The sequence below is a fragment of the Callithrix jacchus genome, chromosome 17 (assembly GCF_049354715.1).
Source record: "Callithrix jacchus isolate 240 chromosome 17, calJac240_pri, whole genome shotgun sequence".
In the NCBI taxonomy this organism is placed as follows: Eukaryota; Metazoa; Chordata; class Mammalia; order Primates; family Cebidae; genus Callithrix; species Callithrix jacchus.
Window position 1 is genome coordinate 50,519,098 of NC_133518.1, and position 21,479 is coordinate 50,540,576.

The 21,479-nt window shown below is 37.9% G+C and overlaps 1 protein-coding gene across 27 annotated transcripts in view; it reads left to right on the plus strand.

Moving 5' to 3' along the window:
* Nucleotides 1-21,479, plus strand: part of TOPBP1 (DNA topoisomerase II binding protein 1) — a 172,569-nt gene that overhangs the window by 133,697 nt on the left and 17,393 nt on the right. For 14 of the 27 annotated variants that reach the window (XM_078354197.1, XM_078354206.1, XM_078354208.1 and 11 more), the window contains 10 exons: nucleotides 286-497; nucleotides 1,856-2,142; nucleotides 9,188-9,361; nucleotides 9,447-9,556; nucleotides 13,369-13,492; nucleotides 14,070-14,216; nucleotides 14,331-14,433; nucleotides 17,325-17,517; nucleotides 19,793-20,013; nucleotides 21,185-21,351. In XM_078354197.1, coding sequence (XP_078210323.1) covers nucleotides 286-497; nucleotides 1,856-2,142; nucleotides 9,188-9,361; nucleotides 9,447-9,556; nucleotides 13,369-13,492; nucleotides 14,070-14,216; nucleotides 14,331-14,433; nucleotides 17,325-17,517; nucleotides 19,793-20,013; nucleotides 21,185-21,351 — 1,738 coding nt within the window. Of the gene's footprint in view, nucleotides 1-285; nucleotides 498-1,855; nucleotides 2,143-9,187; nucleotides 9,362-9,446; nucleotides 9,557-13,084; nucleotides 13,130-13,368; nucleotides 13,493-14,069; nucleotides 14,217-14,330; nucleotides 14,434-17,324; nucleotides 17,518-19,792; nucleotides 20,014-21,184; nucleotides 21,352-21,479 lie in introns of all 27 variants that reach the window. The other 13 variants (XM_078354192.1, XM_035278456.3, XM_078354203.1 and 10 more) reach the window with 1 other exon arrangement.

Here is a 21,479-nt window from a genome sequence, read left to right on the forward strand (position 1 = left end):
ACATAGCAAGACCCTGTCTCAAAAAAAGAGGTAATTTTGCTGTCTATTCTTTGCATGTCTAATTATGTTTTTAAAAAAGCTTGTTCTAGCAATACATTTTTACCTTAGAGTAAGCATTTGTAAGGGGATTAGCTTAATTTCACATAGAATAAATCAGCTTTTAATCAGTGTATATTTTCTTATACTTAGATGATCTCTAACTACACTCTTGTGTTAAAAATGTTCTTAGTTTTGTGGACCAATTGTTTACGTGACCATTTGTACTTCTTTAAATATAAATTTCAGTGTTCAAGAATACTTTGTTCGCAAATCCAATGCAAAGAAAGGCATGCTTGCCAGTACTCATCTTATATTAAAAGAACCTGGTGGCTCTAAATATGAAGCGGCAAAGAAGTGGAATTTACCTGCAGTTACTATAGCTTGGCTGTTGGAGACTGCTAGAACGGGAAAGAGAGCAGATGAAAGCCATTTTCTGATTGAAAATTCATCTAAAGAAGGTTAATACTTTTATTCCGTTCTTTTATATGTATTTACAACTTGATGGTTTCTGGGATATAAATGTGCTAATGCTTGTTTTTAGGAAAGGTTATTGGTTTTCACTTTTCACATTGGGTGCAGTGAGGGTCTCAGTGTTTGAAGTCTAAAGATGTATGCTTGGCTCTTATTTAATATTAATTCCTTCTATGGCTCACAGTAACACACTATGTAATTAATGTGCTTTCATCTTTGGGCTTCTGCACATTTCCTGTGGAGCACCTCACAGTTGCTTGCTCTTCCTTCTTATCTTTCAGTTCTCAGCTAAGATACCACTTTCCCTGGAAAACCTTTCTTGACTTACGAAGTATGGCCTTTGTCTTTCTGTAATGTTTTGTTTTACCATGACACTTTGTATTATCCCTTTTGTAGTTCTTACCTCAGTGTTACAATGCTGGTTTATTTTGTGTCTTTCTGCTAAATTACAAATTCTAGAAAGGCTGGGAACATGCGTGTCTTGTGAATTCTGTATTTCCCATGTCTTACACTACACGTGGCATGGAGTAGTTATCTAATAAGTTTTTTGTTAAGTGTTGGAAAAAGGTGGAAGGCAGGGGTGGAAGAATCAGTACTCTTTCTTGGAAGATAATAGCAACTTGGGAATACCTCTCAGGGTCATTACTTATTTTGCCAGACAGATGTAATTTTATGACTAAGGCTAAGTGATGTTTAGGTCATATTGAAATTTGATTAAGGATTTTCCAAAATTTGACTGTAGTTAACTCTGAGTACATGTAATTCAGATTTTCTTTTTACTCTGTCATTGACTAGGAAGACTATTCACTGATACAATTTTTGGCAAATAAGCTTATTGAGACATAGCAAGATAAAACAGGAAATCTTTTTTTTTTTTTTCCAGTTAATGTGCTTGTCTAACTTAATACATATTTAATGCATAATCTGGTTTGTTTCTTGGAAAGTAGCTATATAATTTTATGATTTAAAGTGTACCTGAGAATGACATGAAAACTAACAGTTAGATAGGGGTGCCAAGGTGGGTGGATTGCTTGAGCCCAGGAGTTCAAGACTAGCATGGGCAACAAAAAAATACAAAAAATTAGCCAAGTGTGGTGGTTATGTCCCTGTAGTCCCAGCTGTTTTGGAGGCTGAGGTGGGAGGATTGCTTGAGCCCAGGAGGTCAAAGCTGCAGTGAGCCGTGAACATACCACTGCACTCCAGCCTGGGTTAGAGTCAAAGTAAGACCCAATATCTAAAACAGAGAAAAGAAAGAAAACAGATATAAAACATTACTTCTTGTATATAGGAAAAAAAAGTGGGCATTAGTGGCTCATATTTGTTTCTTTTCATTTTAAATCTCTAGAACGAACTTTGGAAACAGAAATAGCAAATGGAATCAATCTAAATCCAGATACTGCAGAGCATCCTGGCACACACTTGCAAACTCATAGAAAAACCATCGTTACACCTTTAGATATGAACCGCTTTCAGAGTAAAGCTTTTTGTGCTGTGGTCTCACAACATGCCAGACAGGTTTCAGCCTCCCCAGCAGTAGGACAACCACTTCAGAAGGAGCCCTCATTACACCTGGATACACCATCAAAGTTTCTGTCCAAGGACAAACTCTTCAAGCCTTCCTTTGATGTGAAGGTAAGATTTATAGGCAATGGTCCCAGAGTTAGTAGTTTTACCATTTATAAAGTTAAAGCACCAAATTCTGCATCACCTCTAAAATGTTGGAGTCAATTTTCCAGAGATGTTGGCAAGTAGGTTTCTGTTACTGAGTTTGAATGTTTTGGGCCCCAATATCCATCCAGGGTTACAGTAACAGATATAGATAAATATGGTGTGAAATGAGGACATCTAGGTTCAAGTACTAGATTGATCTTGAACTGTATGACTAGGCCAATCATTTAACATAACTGAGCTTCAGTTTGTTGTTTCATACAAAGAGGATAATATTTGCTTTGAAAATTCATAGATTCTGAAGATCAAATGATGAAAGCATTTTATAAACTATAAAATCTAAACACACTGCTGCTTTATGTATTGGTTCTCAGAGTACACCCATGATTTACTTTCTGAAAATGTAACTTGAATTGTTTCCTGTAAAGACATTAGTTAAATCTGTGTTTTAGTTTCATCTCCTGAGCAGTATAGTATGACTCCCTTTCTGAAAAATTTATTTGCAAATCAGGGACTAAGATAATCTTCCAGATGATTTTCTTTTATTTTCCGAAGTTGATTTTTATCACTTTTTTTTTTTTGAGATGGAGTTTCGCTCTTGTTGCCCAGACTAGAATTCAATGGCCTGATCTTAGCTCACTGCAACTTCCATCTCCCAGGTTCAAGTGATTCTCCTGCCTCAGCCTCCCAAGTAGCTGGGATTACAGGCATGTGCCACCATACCTGGCTAATTTTATGTTTTTTTAGTAGAGACAGGGTTTCTCATGTTGGTCAGGCTGGTCTTGAACTCCCAACCTTAGGTGATCCACCCGCCTTAGTCTCCCAAAGTGCTGGGATTATAGGTGTGAGCCATCATCACTGTTTCTGTAGTAGCTTTTGACCTCTTAAGTGGCTGTTCAAACCATTGTCTATGATTTCTTTATCCATGAACCTTCGCAGAATCATTGTATTCATTCATCTGTTGATATTTTTGCTTGTAGGGTATTTAGAAGCAACGTTTTAATAATTTTTATTAGTGTGTTTTGGAGCAGACTTATTAAAAAGTTTACAGATTATTCATATTCAGAAAATAAATATTAATTGATATCCAAGATAATTTTCCCCATGCTAATTTATGTCTTTATTTTTGGTCAGAATTCCAGTGACCCACATGAAAAAAAAAATCTGTCTCTACTGTTAAACTCAAAATCCTACGTTTTCACATGAAATCTCTTCTGAGTTAACATTTTGTACTGTGATTAATATCTGGTCCATATCCCTTAAGAAATAGAGGAAAATCAGTCTTGGGAACTGTGAGGTGTAGGATCAAACCTCTTCTTTTGCCTACTGCTGCCTTTTAAAAGCAAGTCAGCCTCTGAGCTTTATATTCTCATTGATAAAATCCAGATGATCTCTAAAGTCTCATGTCTCACAGATTCTCTGAAGAACAAATGTAATAATATTAGTAGAGAAGAAAATAGAAATATTTTCAGTCATTGAGAGCATTCTTTTGTAGATACTTTGCAATAAAAGTTTTGTAGGGGAAAGCTTATAGTTCTGAATAGCCTCAGTGCAAAAAACACATTTAAAGATTTTATTGTTCGGAGTCATAGTTTATTGAGCAATTTTTTTTCTCTTTTTTCTTTCTTGTTTGATGGCATATAAATAATGCTTCATCTTATAATCAGTGGTTCTTCAAACTGATATAACATGTTGAATTCTTTACTCAAAACATGAAAGGGCCCATGGAATAATCACAAAATTGACCGTCTGTTAGGCCTTACCCTCCCTTCACCCCCAAAAAATACCTCTTATTTAAACTTAATTTTTAATTAGTATACATCAGAACAGTACAATAACTACACTGCTAATGAAATATCAGGGTTAATCATTGGGAAGCCACTAAACACATTCAGTTAAAGACCATGGTCAGTACTGGAAACCCTTCCTTGTGGCTCCATTACTGCTTTCTCCCTAAAGTGTACTCCTGACTTCTAATACTGTAGTTTTGTTATGCTTGTTTTTGACTTTGAAATATGTGGAATCATAGTATGTATTCTTTTGAGTCTGTTTTTTTATTCTTCTTTAACCCTTATTTAGAATTGTCTGTTTTACTGCATACAAAAATAGTTCATTTATTTATTCCTTTGTATGAATATACAGAATTTACATCTCCAGTGTACTAGCACTGCCGTCAATAGATGGCCATTTAGTTGGTTACTAGTTTTTTACTCTTACAAAATAATTTTACTGTGAACATTCTTGTGTATGTCTCTTGGAATCTATGTGTGTGTGTGTGTGTTACTATGTGATATATACCTAGAAGTGAAATTGTTGCGTTATATTTCAGCTTCAGTAGAGAATGACAAATTTTTTGCCCAAGTGGTTGTACCAGTTTATGCTTCTATCCAGTGTACCCAGTTGAGTGTACCCAGTGTTCCTCATCTTTGCTGATACTTGTTACTATTTCACTTTGTAATTCCAAAATAATTTCTAACTTACAAAAAGTTGCAAAATAAAAATGGTACAAGGTGCTGGGCATGGTGGCTCACCCAGCACTTTGGGAGGCTGAGGTCGGAGCATCACTTGAGACCAGGAGTTCTGGACCAGCCTGGGCAAAATAGCGAGACCCCATCTCTATCAAAAAATTTTTTTAAATTATCTGGGCTTGGTGGAGTGCACCTATAGTCCTAGGTACTCAGAAGGCTGAGGCGGCAAGATGGCTTGAGCCCAGGAGTTTGAGGCTATAGTGAGCCGTCATCCTACCACTTCACTCCAGCTTGAGTGACAGAGCAAGAACCTGTCTCAAAAAGAAATAAATACAAGGATGGCTGGACATAGTGGCTCATGCCTGTTATTTCAGCACTTTATGAGGCTGAGGTGGATCCCTTGAGGCAAGGAGTTGGAAACCAGACAGGGCAACATGGTGAGACCCCGCCCTCCCCCATCTATAAAAAGTTGGAAAAATTAGCTGGGCATGATGATGCGTACTTCATGTTACTTAAATAATATTCTTTATTATTTGTCAGTCTTAAGTTATGTTTTTGACTCTCACTAATTGCCTTTGTAGCAGATTTTATTCTGTTTACCCCTCTTCTCTTTTCTATTTTTCATTGCATATTTTTTACTTTGTCAGGAGGGAAAATGTGTTTCTTCAACCCACAGACCTCAGCGTCATTTTTGTCTTGACCCTCCAATCAAATACATGAAATACATACTCTTCTTTTTGAAGCTTCCCTGTCACCCTTGGTAGGATGAAGTTCCTTCTCTAGTAGATTCCTCAGGAAGCTATGTGTACAGTATTCCTTGAGTTCTGCATGTTCATAACTTTTACTGTGGCCTTGCATCTTCTACAAATTGTTTGGATGTACTTTTTTTTTTTTTAAGGCATAGTCTCGCACTGTTGCCCAACCTGGAGTGCAATGGTGTAATCTCAGCTAACTGCAACCTCTGCCTCTCAGGTTCAAACAATTCTCCTACCTCAGCCTCCTGAGTAGCTGGGATTACAGGCGCCCACCACCACACTTGGCTAATTTTTGTATTTTTAGTAGAAACTGGGTTTCACTATGTTGATCAGGCTGGTCTAAAACTTCTGACCTCAAGTGATCCACCCTCCTTAGCCTCCCAAAGAGCTAGGATTACAAGTGTGAGCTCCCATGCCCAAATCTATAAAGAAAAGAGGTTTAATTGTCTCACAGTTCCATAGGCTATACAGGAAGTACTGCTGGGAGTCCTCAGGAAACTTAAAATTATAGTGGAAAGTGAAGGGAAAGTGGGCAAGTCATACATGGATGGAGGAGGAGGAAAAAATAGTGTGTGGGGAGATGCCACACACTTTTAAACAACCAGATATTGGCCAGGTGTGGTGACTCATGCCTGTAATCCCAGCACTTTTTGAGGCCGAGGCCCGTGGATTACCTGAGGTCAGGGTCAGGAGTTCAAGACCAGCCTGGCCAACATGGTGAAACCCCATCTTCTACAAAAGTATAAAAATCAGCCAGACATGATAGCTCATGCCTGTAAACTCAGCTACTCAAGAGGCTGCAGCAGGAGAATCGCTTGAACCTAGGAGGCAGAGGTTGCATTGAACCAAGATCATGCCACTGCACTCCAGCCTGGGCAACAGAGTGGACTCCATCTCAAAACAAACCAGATATTGTGAGAACTCATTATCACAAGAACAGCAAGGGGGAAATCTGCCCCATAATCCAATCACCTGCCACCAGGCTCCTCTATCATTGGGGATTACAGTTCAACATGAGATTTGGGTAGGGACACAAATCCAAACTATATCAAAAGGTAATGTAGATCCTAGAAAAGAAATACACAAGCAGAAACAGTATTTTAAAAGTCTGAAAAGAATAATTGCAGGTAGGCAGTAGCTCTACCATTTATTAAAACCTCCTATATCAAGTTGCAGTAATTAAAGCAGTGTGTTGTCACGTGAATAATCAATTCAGTGTACAAGATTATACTCCATAAATAGGGGAAATTATTATGTAATAAAAGCAGCATTAAATCAGAAAGCTAGGTGGACATCTGAGAATACGTTGTAATTGAAGTTCACACTTTACATCAGAAAACTTTTTAGATTAACTTTTTGGGTTTTTTTTTGAGATGGGATCTCACTTTATCCCTTAGGCTAGAGTTCAGTGGCATCATCATGGCTCACTGTAGCTTCGACCTCCTAAGCTCAAGCAGCCCTCCCATCTCAGCCTCCTGAGTAACTCAGACTACAGGTACATGGCACGGTGCCCCAGCTAATTGTATTTTTTTGGAGAGGTAGAGTCTCACCATGTTGCTCAGGCTGGTCTAGAACTCCTGAGATCCGGCAGTTCTCCTGCCTTGGCATCCCAAAGCGTTGGGAATATAAGCATGAACCACCACACCCATTTCTTATATTTAATGATCAGATCTTTAAATATAAGAAATGAAGCCATAACAATTCCAAAACATGTCATGAGTTTGTTTTTAAAATAAGCTTAGTGTGGGGAAGGTCTAACTATAATGTACACTCCAAAAGAAATAGAAGATTTATATGAATTTGACAGCATTAAAAATTCTCTAACTGGGTGTGGTGGCACATACCTGTAGTCCCAGCTGACGTAGAAGGATCTCTTGAGACCTGGAGGCAGAGGTTGTAGTGAGCCAAGATCAAGCCACTGTACTCCAGCCTGGGCAACAAAGCAAGACCCTGTCTCAAAAAACAAAACAAAATTCTCCAGTCAGGCACAGTGGCTCACACCTGTAATCCCAGCACTTTGGGAGACCAGGGTGAGAGGATTGCTCGAGCCCAGGAGTTTGAGACCAGCCTGGGAAAAAGACAGCAAGACCCTGTCTCTATGAATAAACTTAAAATTAGCTGAGCACAGGGTTGTGCATCTGGAGTCTCAGCTACCTGGGAGGCTGAGGTGAGAGGATCCCTTGAACCCAGGAGTTAGAACTGCCCTATGATCATGCCACTGCACTCTAGCCTGGGTGACAAAGCAGGACTCTATCTCTTTAAAAAAAAGCTCTATGGCAAAAATTTGACAAATGATAAATGGAAAATTAAAATTATGTGGATATTATATCACAGTTGATACATGTACATATAAATTCATATAAATGAATATAAAAACATATTCATACAAGTGAATATATAAAAAAAGCTAACAACCCAGTGGAAAAATGGGCAAAGGATAGGAACAGATAGTCGTCACAAAAAATTAGATATAAGTAAACATATATAAAGATATTTTAACCTCATTCAGTATAAAAGAGTAGAAAATTAAAGCATACAGATACAAATTTTAGTCTTATCAGGTTGTCAGAAAAATCTGATTATTGCGATATCAAGCGTGTTTAGAAAATATACACTCTCATACTTTGCTCATGAAAATGTCAGTATTGGTAGATACACGTTGGTTTTGTTTTTTTTTAAATGGTGTCTCGTGGTGTTTCCCAGACTGGTCTCAAACTCCTGGCCTTGACCTATCTTCCTGCTTCAACTTATCTGGAGTAGCTGAGATTACTGACAAAAGCCACTGCACTGGGCTGGTAGATAGATTTTGCTTAGAAGGTTTCCTTTACTCTTGGATATGCAAAATCATGTGTGTACAAGGTTATTCATTGCATCATTATACCAGCAAAAGATCGTTAACCTAAAACTTACCAGTTTATACAGGTTAAATACATTTTGATGCATGGAATACTATGCACATGCAACAGAGAATGAGCAAGCCATTTGGACAACAGTAGCTGCCTTTCAGGAGGGATCTGGGTAGCTTTATAGAACAGGAATATATTTTGTACTTTTGAAGATTTTTTCATAATTCTCAGCTCATTCTGACTTTCCAAACTTTCTTATAATTCATTTCTTGATTATGTTCATCCTTGTTTATTTGTTTCCTTCTGGGTTTTGTTCTTTGTTTTGCAAATTCACCTCTTAAGATTCAGGTAAGAGGCAAGCTCTGCTGAAAATGTAAACTTGATAGTCTCTTTGAACCAATTTGCTGGACAGTATGGAATTTTTGTTCTTCACAGCATATAGATTTGATTATAGTTTATTCTTTTTATTGTTGTTTGGAGGAAAACTAGAGGAGGTTAAACTGTAATCCATTAATTTTAAGGATTCTCCCTTTGGCTAGGCTCGGTGACTCATGCACGCCTGCAGTCCCAGCACTTTGGGAGGCCGGGGCAGGTGGGTCATGAGGTCAGGAGATCAAGACCAGCCTGGCCAATGTGGTGAAACCCCATGTCTACTAAAAATACAAAAATTAGCTGGGCATGGTGGTACATGCCTGTATTCCCAGCTACTCAGGAGGCTGAGGCAGGAGAATTGCTTGAACCTGGGAGTCAGAGGGTATAGTGAGCCGAGATTTTTCTGTCTCAAAAAATAATTAAAAAATAATAAATAAATAACGAGGATTCTCCCCTTCTCTCCCTTTATCCCTTCCACCTCATTTTTCTTTTTTTCTGTCCTATTAACCCATCTTGCTTCGCTCTCTTCTTTTCTCCCTCTCCCTCTCCCTCTCCTTCGAATGTATAGGATGCACTTGAAGCCTTGCAAACTCCAGGATGTCCTAGCCAACAGAAAAGGAAACTGAGTACACCGCTCTCAGAAGTCATTGTCAGAAACTTGAAACTTGCTTTGGCAAATAGCTCTCATGATGCTGTGGCTCTTTCTGCCAGCCCCCAATTGAAAGATGCCCAGTCAGAGAAGGTAGGATTAGTTCTCTTATTAAAAGGAAGTTTTAGATAACATTTCAAATAATGGCTGATCTGTTTTCTTTATTTTCCATGGACAGGAAGAAGCCCCAAAGCCACTCCACAAAGTAGTGGTATGTGTTAGTAAAAAACTCAGTAAGAAGCAGAGTGAACTAAATGGGATTGCAGCCTCTCTAGGAGCAGATTACAGGTAGTTGGCACATCTTTCTGTTTCATGGTGATGTGACTGAAATTTATCAGGAAACCTAAAGCTATTGTGAGCATCTTCAGGAAAACATTTATTTTGTTGTTTCATGTGTCTTTATCTTTAAAATATCTCCAGTTCATTTTTAATTTGCCACATCTTTTGAAAATAGCATCCCAGCTACTCAGGAGGCTGAGGCAGGAGAATTGCCTGAACCCAGGAGGCAGAGGTTGCAGTGAGCCAAGATCGCGCTATTGCACTCCAGCCTGGGTAACAAGAGCGAAACTCTGTCTCAAAAAAAAAATAAATAAAATAAACTAAAAAATAAGAAAATAGCCTCTCACATATCAAGTCATTCTGATATGTATATTTTTTTAGGGTATGTACAACAAATATTGGAGAACTATTTTGTGCCACTAACTATTCTAGAAACTTGGGATCCATGAGTGATCAGTATAGTCTAAAAGAATCCCTGTGTTCAGGGAGTTTGTAGTCTATTAATAGTAATACATCTGGATCTGAGATTGTTTGTTTTTACCTTGGTGATTTTTCAGATTAGAGTCCTCTATGAGTAGTACCAAGTACTCTGGCAGCCCTCCTTTATTAAGATAGTCTTTTTTGAGCATGTTTTAATTAAAACCTTTTTTTTTTTTTAAGACTTTGGAGACTTAGATAATCAGATTTTTCTTCACTCAATCTGACAACCTAAGCAGAAGACAGTTTCTAGCACAAATGACATCAGTATCTGGGATTGAGAGTCTCTTGCGTATAATTACTTTTGTGTTACCTATTGCCAGTTGCTGAGCATTATCTCATTTCATTCTCACAGTAGCCCTACAAGGGGTGGGTGGGTGGGAGGGTGTGTGTGTGTGTATTTTTTTCAGCAAAATTGAATGTTTCCTTGGATATTCTGATGTAGACATAAGACTTACAAAGGAACATATAGGATTTATGTTTTTATACAATTTAAAATGCCAGTCCTCTCAGTATTAAAAATAGAATTTATTACTGAAATTCCTAAACAGAATTTAACTATTGCTTTGCATTGAAGTTTATATTCAGTCTTTTCCTGAAATGGATTGGTAATTGACAAAAGGGAAGAGCCTTTTAATATGCAGAGGTTATGATATTTATGTATTCATAGGTAAGCAGTTCTCAGGGGAAGTTGTTCCAAATGTCCCCTTCCATGATCTAGGAGCAGACTGTCCCAAAGAGATCATTTGATACTGTCTTCTATCTTCAGAAGATTAAACATGTAGGCCAGATCTTCGCAACACATCAGATACAGCATCTTCATTTTATTATAAATATTTGTGTAACATTCCCTCTAGTAAAATGAAATTTATAAATGTAACCTACCTAATTTTATAATTTAAAAAGTAGCAGGCAGTACAGTACTCTGTGATACATAGGAGAAATAGAAGGTACATCATATAGAAAAGATATATTTTCAGTATGTAATGCTTGAGCCTGACAACACTAGAAAATAATGGAGTATTAATATGTTTGTATACCTATGTAAAGTCAGCACAAATCCAACAGTCCCAAGGCTGAGACCGATCTGGGGGCTCAGATACCATGAGTTGCAGTGGTCTTCCATCAGTTTATACAGTAGTTGCATTTTTGGTATATTAGTGTGTATTAAAAGTGCAAAAAATAACTTGTGTTTATATGTTAAACAGATTCTAGACTCATCTAATTATAAACAACTTTTTTTTAATATACGTGAATTTGTCAAGACATTAGAATATCATGCAAGATAATGAGATAATTATACGTATGACTGTTCCCCGGAATTTCCAGCATCCTGTACCTTACCCCCTACATGCTAATAGCACCCTCCAGGATACAGACACACATTGTAATAAGCAAAATCACCCGCACAAATGTCCAAAATAACTCCTGAAGTAACACTTTTACTGAAACTACTGATCTAGACCAAGGGTGGATGGGCTGGTTCATCTGTTTTTGTAAGTAAAGTTTTATTGGAATACAGCAATGCCGTTTCACTTACAAATTGCCTATGGCTGCTTTCACATACAAGGCAAGAGTTGAGCAATTGCGACAGAGATTGTTTGGCCTGCAAAGCCTAAAATATTTACCATCTGCCTTTTAAAAAAAATTTGCCAGACCGTAATGTAAATGATATACAAATACCGACAGTCATTTCTGAATGGCCTCTGAAGACTGAAACTCATGGTTTCCATATTGTCATAGTGGAGTTGAATAGTAAACCAAATTGTTTCAGGCAAAAATATTCTTCTGTTCTTCTGAATTATCTTGATAATATACCACTACAGCAGGAAGGGAGACAGTTATTCGGAGGACTAACAAACTAGGCATGGTGTATTTTTAATATCGCGTTCGAAGATACATAGTCAGTAGGAAATAGAGATTTTTACATATAATTTAGGAGGCAATACTACTTCTTAATTAATTTGTCTATTTAAAAAGTTTAGAGATATTCCTTACTTAGAAAATGGAAAACATTAAGTATCCATAAGGATAAAATTCTGTTTATTTTGGTGATTGTATTTAGAAATATATTTTTCACTTACCCTTTGATTTTTACTTGATCTTTCTCAGGTCAAAAGAATATTGAATAGGGGCCAGGCATGGTAGCTCATGCCTGTAATGCCAGCACTTTGGGAGGCCAAGGTGGGTGGATCACTTGAAGTCAGGAGTTCGAGACTAGCCTGGCCAACATGGTGAAACCCTGTCTACTAAAAATATAAAAATTAGCTGGGCATGGTGATGCACTCCTGTAGTCCCAGCTACTTGGGAGGCAGAACTGCTTGAACCTGGGAGGCGGAGGTTGCAGTGATCCAAGATTGTGCCACTGCCCTCCAGGCTGGTGACAGAGTGAGACTCCATCTAAAAAAAAAAAAATTTAGCAGGGTATGGTGGCACACACCTGTGATCCCAGCTACTTGGGAGGCTGAGACGGGAGAATTGCTTGACCCCAGAAAGTGGAGGTTACAGTGAGCCGAGATTATGCTACTGCCCTCCAGCCTGGGCGACAGAGCAAGACTCTGTCTCCAAAAAAACAAGAGAGAGAGAATATTGGGAGTTCATAGCACAAGCATGGCTTTTGAAATCAAACTTATCTCTATCATTTACTCATTGACTATCTTTGAACACAGTACTGAACCATATCCTTTAGTTATTTTATCTGTAAGGTAAATGTAATAATACCACTGTTAGGACTGTTGTGAGGACTGGATGAGATAATGATGTATGAAATATATATATATAGTCTTTTGGGGCATACAATGAATACTGACTGCCAACAACTGGAGGACAAATTGGATGCTTCGTGATTTATTAATTTGAAATATCTTTATAATTACTGTAAAAGTGATACTCATTACAAAAGAATATTGGAATCATTCAGAAAAGCATAAAGAAGAACATAATATTTTAAAGAATATTCTTCCAAACCTCTCTTTACCTACAGAGATATGCATAAAATTTGTCCAAAAAGATAGAGCCTGTCGTTATTTTTTAACTGTTTTTTTTTTTTTTTTGAGGCAGAGTCTTGCTGTGTTGTCTGGACTGGAATACAGTGTCTGTTCACAGGTGTGCACTACAGCCTCAAATTCCTGACCTCAAGTGATCCTCCTGCTTCAGCCTCCTGAGTAGCTGTGACTGTAGGGATGTGTCACTTGGCTTGAGCCTGTCATTTTAATGGTCTTGTTTACTCTAGTTTGAAAGTTTTGGGAAGGTCAGAATATTCTGTTCTGTTCATAGTAAATAAGGATCGTCTTAAACTAATGTAGATGTTTCTGTTACTCGTTTTCTTGTACTGGTTATTTCAGGTGGAGTTTTGATGAAACAGTGACTCATTTCATCTATCAAGGGCGGCCAAATGACACAAATCGGGAGTATAAATCTGTGAAAGAAAGAGGAGTACATATTGTTTCAGAGCACTGGCTTTTAGATGTAAGCAATGCTTTTTGTCCCCCTTTGTTAATTGAATATGTATACAAACATCATTTCAGAGCACTAACTCAGAATTTTCTCTCTCAGTGGAACTAAAAGCCAGTTTAATAATCTTGGTTAACTGTACACATTTCAGTTCTTTGGCATCAAAAACGTAAGATCTCTAGTCCTTCAATACTTAACCAATCTCTAATGGAGACTCTAATTCTCCATTTCCTTTTACTAATTAAAAATGTGATATGAATGGAAAGTTTATAATTATTAGGGGAAAATTTAATGTATCAATAGAGTTTAGGTCTGTGTTTCTTTTTTTCTGGGTATCCTCTGGAGGGTAATTGATACCTTTGCAAAAGCACAGGTTTCAGATTTTATACTTCAGCGGATATGACACTGGAAAAGTGAGGACAATTTGTCATTTGTATGATGCAAATTTTTCAGTATAACTACTTTTAAAACTAATTTTGTGAACTTTTTGCCATCTTACATTATAACGTATTGCTTGTCCTTATCTTACTTAACATCCTCTATTCATTAAGATTTTGTCAGTCCTTTCTTAAAGCACACCATTGTATTGCAGTGTGCCCAAGAGAATAAACATCTTCCTGAATCTCTTTATCCACATACTTATAATCCCAAAATGAGCTTGGATATCAGTGCTGTGCAAGATGGCCGACTCTGTAATAATCGATTACTCTCAGCTGTGTCTGCAACAAAGGATGATGAGGTAGGCGATATGGATGATACATTTACCCCATAAGCTACAGGTATAATCGTATATTACTATGAAACCTTATACAGTGTCTTGATTTGAGAAATTATAATTTTTCTTTTTGAATAGCCAGATCATTTGATTTTAGAAGAAAATAATGTAGACAATGTGGCGACCAATAATAAAGAATCAGCATCATCAAATGAAAATGGAAGGAATTACTCTAAAGGAGGTAAAATATTTTATTTATTTTTAAATTGAAACAATTTTTTTTGAGACAGGGTCTCACTTTGTTGCCTAGGCTGTATTGCAGTGGCACAATCATGGCTCACTGAAGCCTCAACCTCCTAGGCTCAGGCGATCCTCCCACCTTTACCTCACAAATAGTTGGGACCACAGGCACATGCCACCATATCTGGCAGATGTTTTAATTTATCATAGAGATGAGGTCTCATCATCTTGCACACACTGATCGGAACTCCTGGGCTCAAAGGATCCTCTTGCTTTTGAGCCACTGTACCCAGCTGTAAAATATTTTTAAATTACTAAATTTGTTTACAAATGTATGTCTTTCTTTCATACAGAATGCTTCCTTTATGTCAGATAAAAAAATAAAATTATTTTCTATATTGCTAAATACAAGCAAACCATATATTAGAGGATTGATATGTGGTCCCATGCTGATCACTAAGTGATAATTTGCAAAGTTTTGTGTAGAGTTTTAAGTGTAAAGCTTACAAAATTTATGAAACTAGATTTTTTTTTTTTTTTTTTTTGAGACAGAGTTTCACTCTTGTTGCCCAGGCTGGAGTGCAATGCCATGATCTTAGCTCTTGTTTTCCAGGCTGGAGTGCAATGGTACGATCTTGGCTCACTGCAACCTCTGCCTCCTGGGTTCAAGCAACTCTCCTGCCTCAGCCTCCTGAGTAGCTGGGATTACAAGCATGTACCACCACACCTGGCTAATTTTGTATAGAGACGGAGTTTCACCATGTTGATCAGGCTGGTCTTGAACTCCTGACCTCAGGTGATCCGCCTGCCTTGGCCTCCCAAAGTGCTAGGATTACAGGTGTGAGCCACTGTGCCTGGCCTGAAACTAGATTTTTATGGAATTAGTGTGATACTACCCTATTCCACTGAAGGCAGGTGAAGTTGGTGAATTTTTTTAAAAATCTGGTCTTTGGTTCAGTTCTTTTGAGTGATTTTCAAAAAGTGTTCTTATACGTACAATGTATTTTAACATATTCATATAGTTTTAAAGATACTAAAAGAAATATGAAGAGTTTCTTCCACCATTGTTCCCAGGCCCCTAATATTTTTAGTTTCTTATGTATCCTTCTAGAGCTGTTTCATGCATATACAGCCATAAATATGTCTTTTTCTCCCATTTAAAAAAAAAAAACATAAATGGTGGACTACTATACATGCTGTTTCATACACTGATCTTTTTGTTACCTTGGGGAGTGTTTTTTATCAGTGGATAACTAGGACAACCTTTAGTCTTTTTTCTTTTCTTTGTTCTTTCCCTCCCTTTCCTTCCTTTCTTCCTTTTCCCAATTTTCTCTTCCTTTCCCTTACCTCCTTTCTTTTCTTTCTTTTTGGGCAACTATATTGTATTTATGATGAATGGCCCCACTTTGTTTAGGCATCCATTCTTAATAGGCATTTAGGTTATTTCTACTTCCTTGCTCCTTATATATGGATGCCTTTTTAACAGATTAATATGTTCTATTTTCCTTACTTATTCTAACCTACCAGAGCTTTCCCTATGACTTACCTATTTGGTTAGTCTCACTCTGTTCATTCCAAAAGTATTTAATACCTACTCCAGAGTTTAGGCTTTAAAAAAACTGAAGGTAAATCCAGTTGTCTTGTCCCTTGGTTATCCATGGGGTATGGTTCCAAGGACTTACCTCAGGTACCAGAATCCACAGATAAGCTTAAGTCTCTTATGTGTAAAATGCATAGGATTTGAATTTAACCAATGCATATCCTCCTGTATATTTTAAATCATCTCTAGATTACTTATAATACCTAATATACAAATGTTTTGTAAATAGTTTTATTTTTTTACAGGTACTTTTTTGTGGTATCGTTATTTTTCATTTTTATGTCTTTAAAATATTTCTGATCCATACTTGGTTGAATCCATGCATGCAGAACCAGTGGATGTGGAGGGCTGGCTGTATGTTGTGGTCTGTGTTTTCAAGACCCATTAGGGAGTCTGGGCATGATGGCCCACACTATAATCCCAGAGCTTTGGGAGGCCAAGGCAAGAGGATCACTTGATACTAGGAGTCCAGACCAGCCTGGGCAATATAAGTGAGACCTTGTCTCTGCAAAAAAATTAAAAGTTAGCCAGGCATGGTGGTGTGTACCTGCAGTGCCAGCACTCAGGAGGCTGAGATTGGAGGATCACTTGAGCCCAGGAGGTTATAATGAGCTGTGATCATACCACTGCAGTCCAGCCTGGGCCACAGAGCAAAACCCTGTCTCTAAAAAATAAAAAGAATCTTTGGGAAAAATCAGTCACCTACGCAAATGACTGTAATGCATCTCACAGTACAGTACATATCATAAGAGTCAGAAGCAGGCAGGGAACTTTACAGAAGGGTAAACACTACAGGTCTTGATGAAATGTCTTTGAAGGGGGCCAGGCATAGTGGCTCACACCTGTAATCCAGGCGGGCAGATCACCTGAGGTCAGGAGTTCAGGACCAGGCTGGCCAACAGGGCGAAACCTCATCTCTACTAAAAAATACAAAAATTAGCTGGGCATGTTGGCGGGCACCTGTGATCCCAGCTACTTTAGAGGCTGAGGCAGGGAGAATTGCTTGAACCCAGGAGGTGGAGTTTACAGTGAGCTGAGATCTTTGTAAAAAAGTCTTTGAAGGGCTTCCTACTTATTACATGTACAGTGCTTGTGGTAAGGGCTGCTTTTTATGTTCTACAGTATTCATATAGTCTTAGTACATTAGTGTGGTCTGTAGTTAGTATTCAGTAAATGTCAAGTCAATAAGTTTGTGTTCAACCAAGTCTAAACAAAATAGTTAATGTAAGATATGGTTTAAAAAAAGAGAGAGAGAAACTTACCTTGAATGGTGTATTTGTGTTTGTTTCAAGTTCTGACACAGACCTTAGAGATGAGAGAGAACTTTCAGAAGCAGTTACAGGAGATAATGTCTGCAACATCAATAGTGAAACACCAAGGGCAGAGGACTTCCCTTTCAAGAAGTGGCTGTAACAGCGCATCTTCAACCCCTGACAGCACTCGCTCTGCTCGCAGTGGACGAAGTAGAGTCCTAGAGGCACTGAGGTGTGTACCTGTCACTGATGGAAGAAAGACTAGATGACTTGAGAGAAACGTAGCCCCTTATTAGGTACCTGCTGCTGACTCAGTTCCATAAGCTTGGCCTAATTTAGCTTTTTTCCCCCCCAATATGCAGTAAAAGAAATATAAAATATCAAGACTAGTGAAGGGGTTATACACCTAGGCCTTATTTAGCCCAAACAATAAATGTTATATTCCAGTATTATCTGTTGCCTTTGGCTCTCTGCTGACTCTATTTTCCTTTCTAGCTTGTCCTTCTCCTTGCTCCCAGCAGTTCTAGACTTCTTACTCAAAGGTGGCAGCAGACATGGAGGTTTGTCTTATAGCAGCACCTGCTTCACAGTGAGGCATGATTGATACTTTTTATTACCTCCATTGAGAAGGAAATTATTTTAAGGTCTAATTGTCCTCATTTGAAATGGATTCAGTAGGCAGTTCTCTCTGCTCTTTAGTATTAGTATTCGATAGTGTTTGTATTAAACAATAAGTACACACATATATCTATTTCTTTCAGACTGTTTTTCCAAAATTTTAAAGTTTTTTTTTATTGGAATTTTATGTGCATTTTGTATTCTTCTGGTAAAATTTATCTTCTGGAAAAGGCAATTTCAGTTTTTAGTGTGATGTGACTTATGTTGAGTTGCGTTACTTCATCTTTTTCCTGATAGAAGAAAAAACTCTATAATTGTGTGATAAGTATTATGGGACTTGTATTTTCAATGGACTAATTGAACTATGCATTTATCTTATGCTAACTATGTATTACATGAGGCAGTTCTTTATCTCAGTAATGAGTAAAGTAGCTTTTTGTGTAATATGCTTCAGATCATGTTTTACCATTATAGAGAACCTACATTCTGTAAGAGTAAATAAATATACTCTGAACATAAAACCTATACTCTTTATTTTTGAGGCAAAGTCACTCTTTGAGGATATTGTCAGCTTTGATAAATTGTTTTGTGGGGTTTTTTTCCTTCTTCACAGTGTAAGTTTTATTTATGGTAAATTATTTATACTAAGAATGAATGAATGAATATTAAAAAAATCATAGGACTTCTGTTTACTGTCAAGTGGAATCATTACAATTGCACCATTAAATGCACTTCCCTGGCTGTCTGTCATAGACTCTGGAAAGTGGTTACCAATGGCCAAAAGGCCCTACTGAGAAGGCAGCCTTTACAGTAAGCCTCCCACATAATCACAGTGCTTATAATTTCCAGTAATTAAAAAATACAACTACTGTTAAGTAAAGTAACCATAGCGTTGGAAACATTACCGTGTTTCCCTAACCTGTATAATTAAAGAAAATCCCATTTTAAAATGTAGCAATTATTTTAGGTGTTCTTTTTTTTTTTTGAGACGGAGAGTTTCTCTCTTTTTGCCCAGGCTGGAGTGCAATGGCATGATCTCGGCTCACCGCAGCCTCTGCCTCCCAGGTTGAAGTGATTCTTCTGCCTCAGCCTCCTGAGTAGCTGGGATTACAGGCATACACCACCACACCCAGATATTTTTTGTGTGTTTTTAGTAGAGACGGAGTTTCTCCGTTGGTCAGGCTGGTCTTGAAGTCCCGACCTCAGGTGATCCACCTGCTTCAGCCTCCCAAAGTGCTGGAATTAAAGGCGTGAGCTGCCAAGCCCAGCTTATTTTAGTATTTTTAAAGAATTTCTTGAGAATGTTGAATTTATCCTTTCAAGTTTTAATTCTATAGACATTTAGTTAAAATATGTGTTTCTAGGCCGGGCGCGGTGGCTCACGCCTGTAATCCCAGCACTTTGGGAGGCCAAGGCGGGTGGATCATGAGGTCAAGAGATCGAGACCATCCTGGTCAACATGGTGAAACCCCATCTCTACTAAAAATACAAAAAATTAGCTGGGCATGGTTGCGCGTGCCTGTAGTCCCAGCTACTTGGGAGGCTGAGGCAGGAGAATTGCCTGAACCCAGGAGGCGGAGGTTGCGGTGAGCCAAGATCACACCATTGCACTCCAGCCTGGGTAACGAGAGCGAAACTCTGTCTCAAAAAATAAAATAAAAATAAAAAAAAAATGTGTTTCTAGCTAAAACAGATAACTTTCTGGAAGAAACCTTAAATACTTTTTTTAAAAGTCCCTAGGTTCATTTATTTAATATTTTAAATGCTTACTTTATACTAGATGATGGGCATATAAAGGTGAGCCACAACTTTTATAGTCTAACTTATGGATTTAATGAGTTTGGATTTGTTATTGCTGTTTATTTAAAACTGTCACTTTTATTCCTCAGGCAGTCTCGTCAAACAGTACCTGATGTCAACACAGAGCCCTCCCAAAATGAACAGATCATTTGGGATGACCCTACAGCAAGGGAGGAGAGAGCAAGGCTCGCCAGCAATTTGCAGTGGCCTAGTTGTCCCACACAATACTCTGAGCTTCAGGTTGACATTCAAAACTTGGAGGATTCTCCTTTTCAAAAGCCTTTACATGATTCAGAAATTGCTAAACAGGGTAACAAGAAAGAAATCTTTGTATTTGTATTAAGTACATGTTGACCTCTTAAAAACAAACAGATGAGCATGTTGTAGTTCTCTGAACTGAATATACAAACAAAAAACTTAGTAGATATTTCTGGTTTTGGTTTAAACTTCAGTCAGAAAAATAACTTATACATTGAGGTACTTCATCAGTAAATTCAAAAACGTTTTTGGCCAAGTGCGGTGGCTCATGCCTGTAATCCCAGCACTTTGGGAGGCTGAAGCGGGCAGATCATGAGGTCAGGAGTTGGAGACCATCTTGGCCAACATGGTGAAACCCCATCTCTCCTAAAAATACAAAAATTAGCTGGGTGTAGTGGTGCATGCCTGTAACCCCAGCTACTCTGGAGGCTGAGGCAGGAGAATTCCTTGAACCACGGAGTAGGGGGTTGCAGTGAGCCAAGATCGCACCACTGCACTATAGTCTGGTGGCAGAGCAAGACTCCATCTCAAAAAAGAAAAAAAAAATTTTCATTCTTAAATTTTGAAATTTAGAATTGGGCATTTTTTTCTAGACATGATGTTTGCCATTGTTCTTCTAGGCCTTTTTGTATCTGTGGAATGTATGCTTGGTTTTCCTGCCTATCTTGTTTTCATTTAAGTCTTCTGAATTCTGCCTAGCGTATTTACCTATATTTGTTCTTTGGATTGTATGAGTTTCTTTCTGAATTCTGCTATTTTTTTTTTCTTCCTTGAGCTTTACCTTGAAAACAAAATGTTTCCTATCTCTCATCTTTTTTCTTCTTTTTCACATCGCATGAATACCTCCCTACATTAGATATATAGATTTACCTCTGCTTCTGCTTTTCTGCAAGTGTAGAATTGTGCTCATTTTACAAATTTGGGTTACACTTAATGAAAACTTGCTATTTAAGGAAAGTGTTGGGAGAAGCCCCCAGATAACACATTTGCTCCCTTCAGTGTTTAATTGCATTATTTTTTTTCCTTACTATTATACTGCCACAGGCAGATGGGATGCATTTATTTATAAGTTCTGGAGATAGGATACTTTTTTTCTACATACTTTTTACATTCCAGAGTTTGTGCTTAACTTCATCTTTGCTAAGACAGATGAGAATATTTCCTAGAATTTGTTTTTAGTCATATTTGGATACTGTCACACTGCAGCATTTTATTGTCCTCAGCTGTCTGTGATCCTGGAAACGTACGTGTGACAGAAGCCCCCAAACACCTGATCGATGAAGAACTGGAAACTCCCATAAAAGACAGCCACCTGATTCCTACGCCTCAAGCTCCCAGTATTGCCTTTCCACTCGCCAACCCCCCTGTGGCTCCACACCCTAGAGAAAAGGTTTGTTGATCCTTTTGGTGATACAGCTTTTGGCTATTGCTCTTATGCTGTATTAGAAATTTATTGATATTGATATCAAGGCTTCATCAAATGTTGAAAAGTATATTTTTTGCATTGTATTATTATTT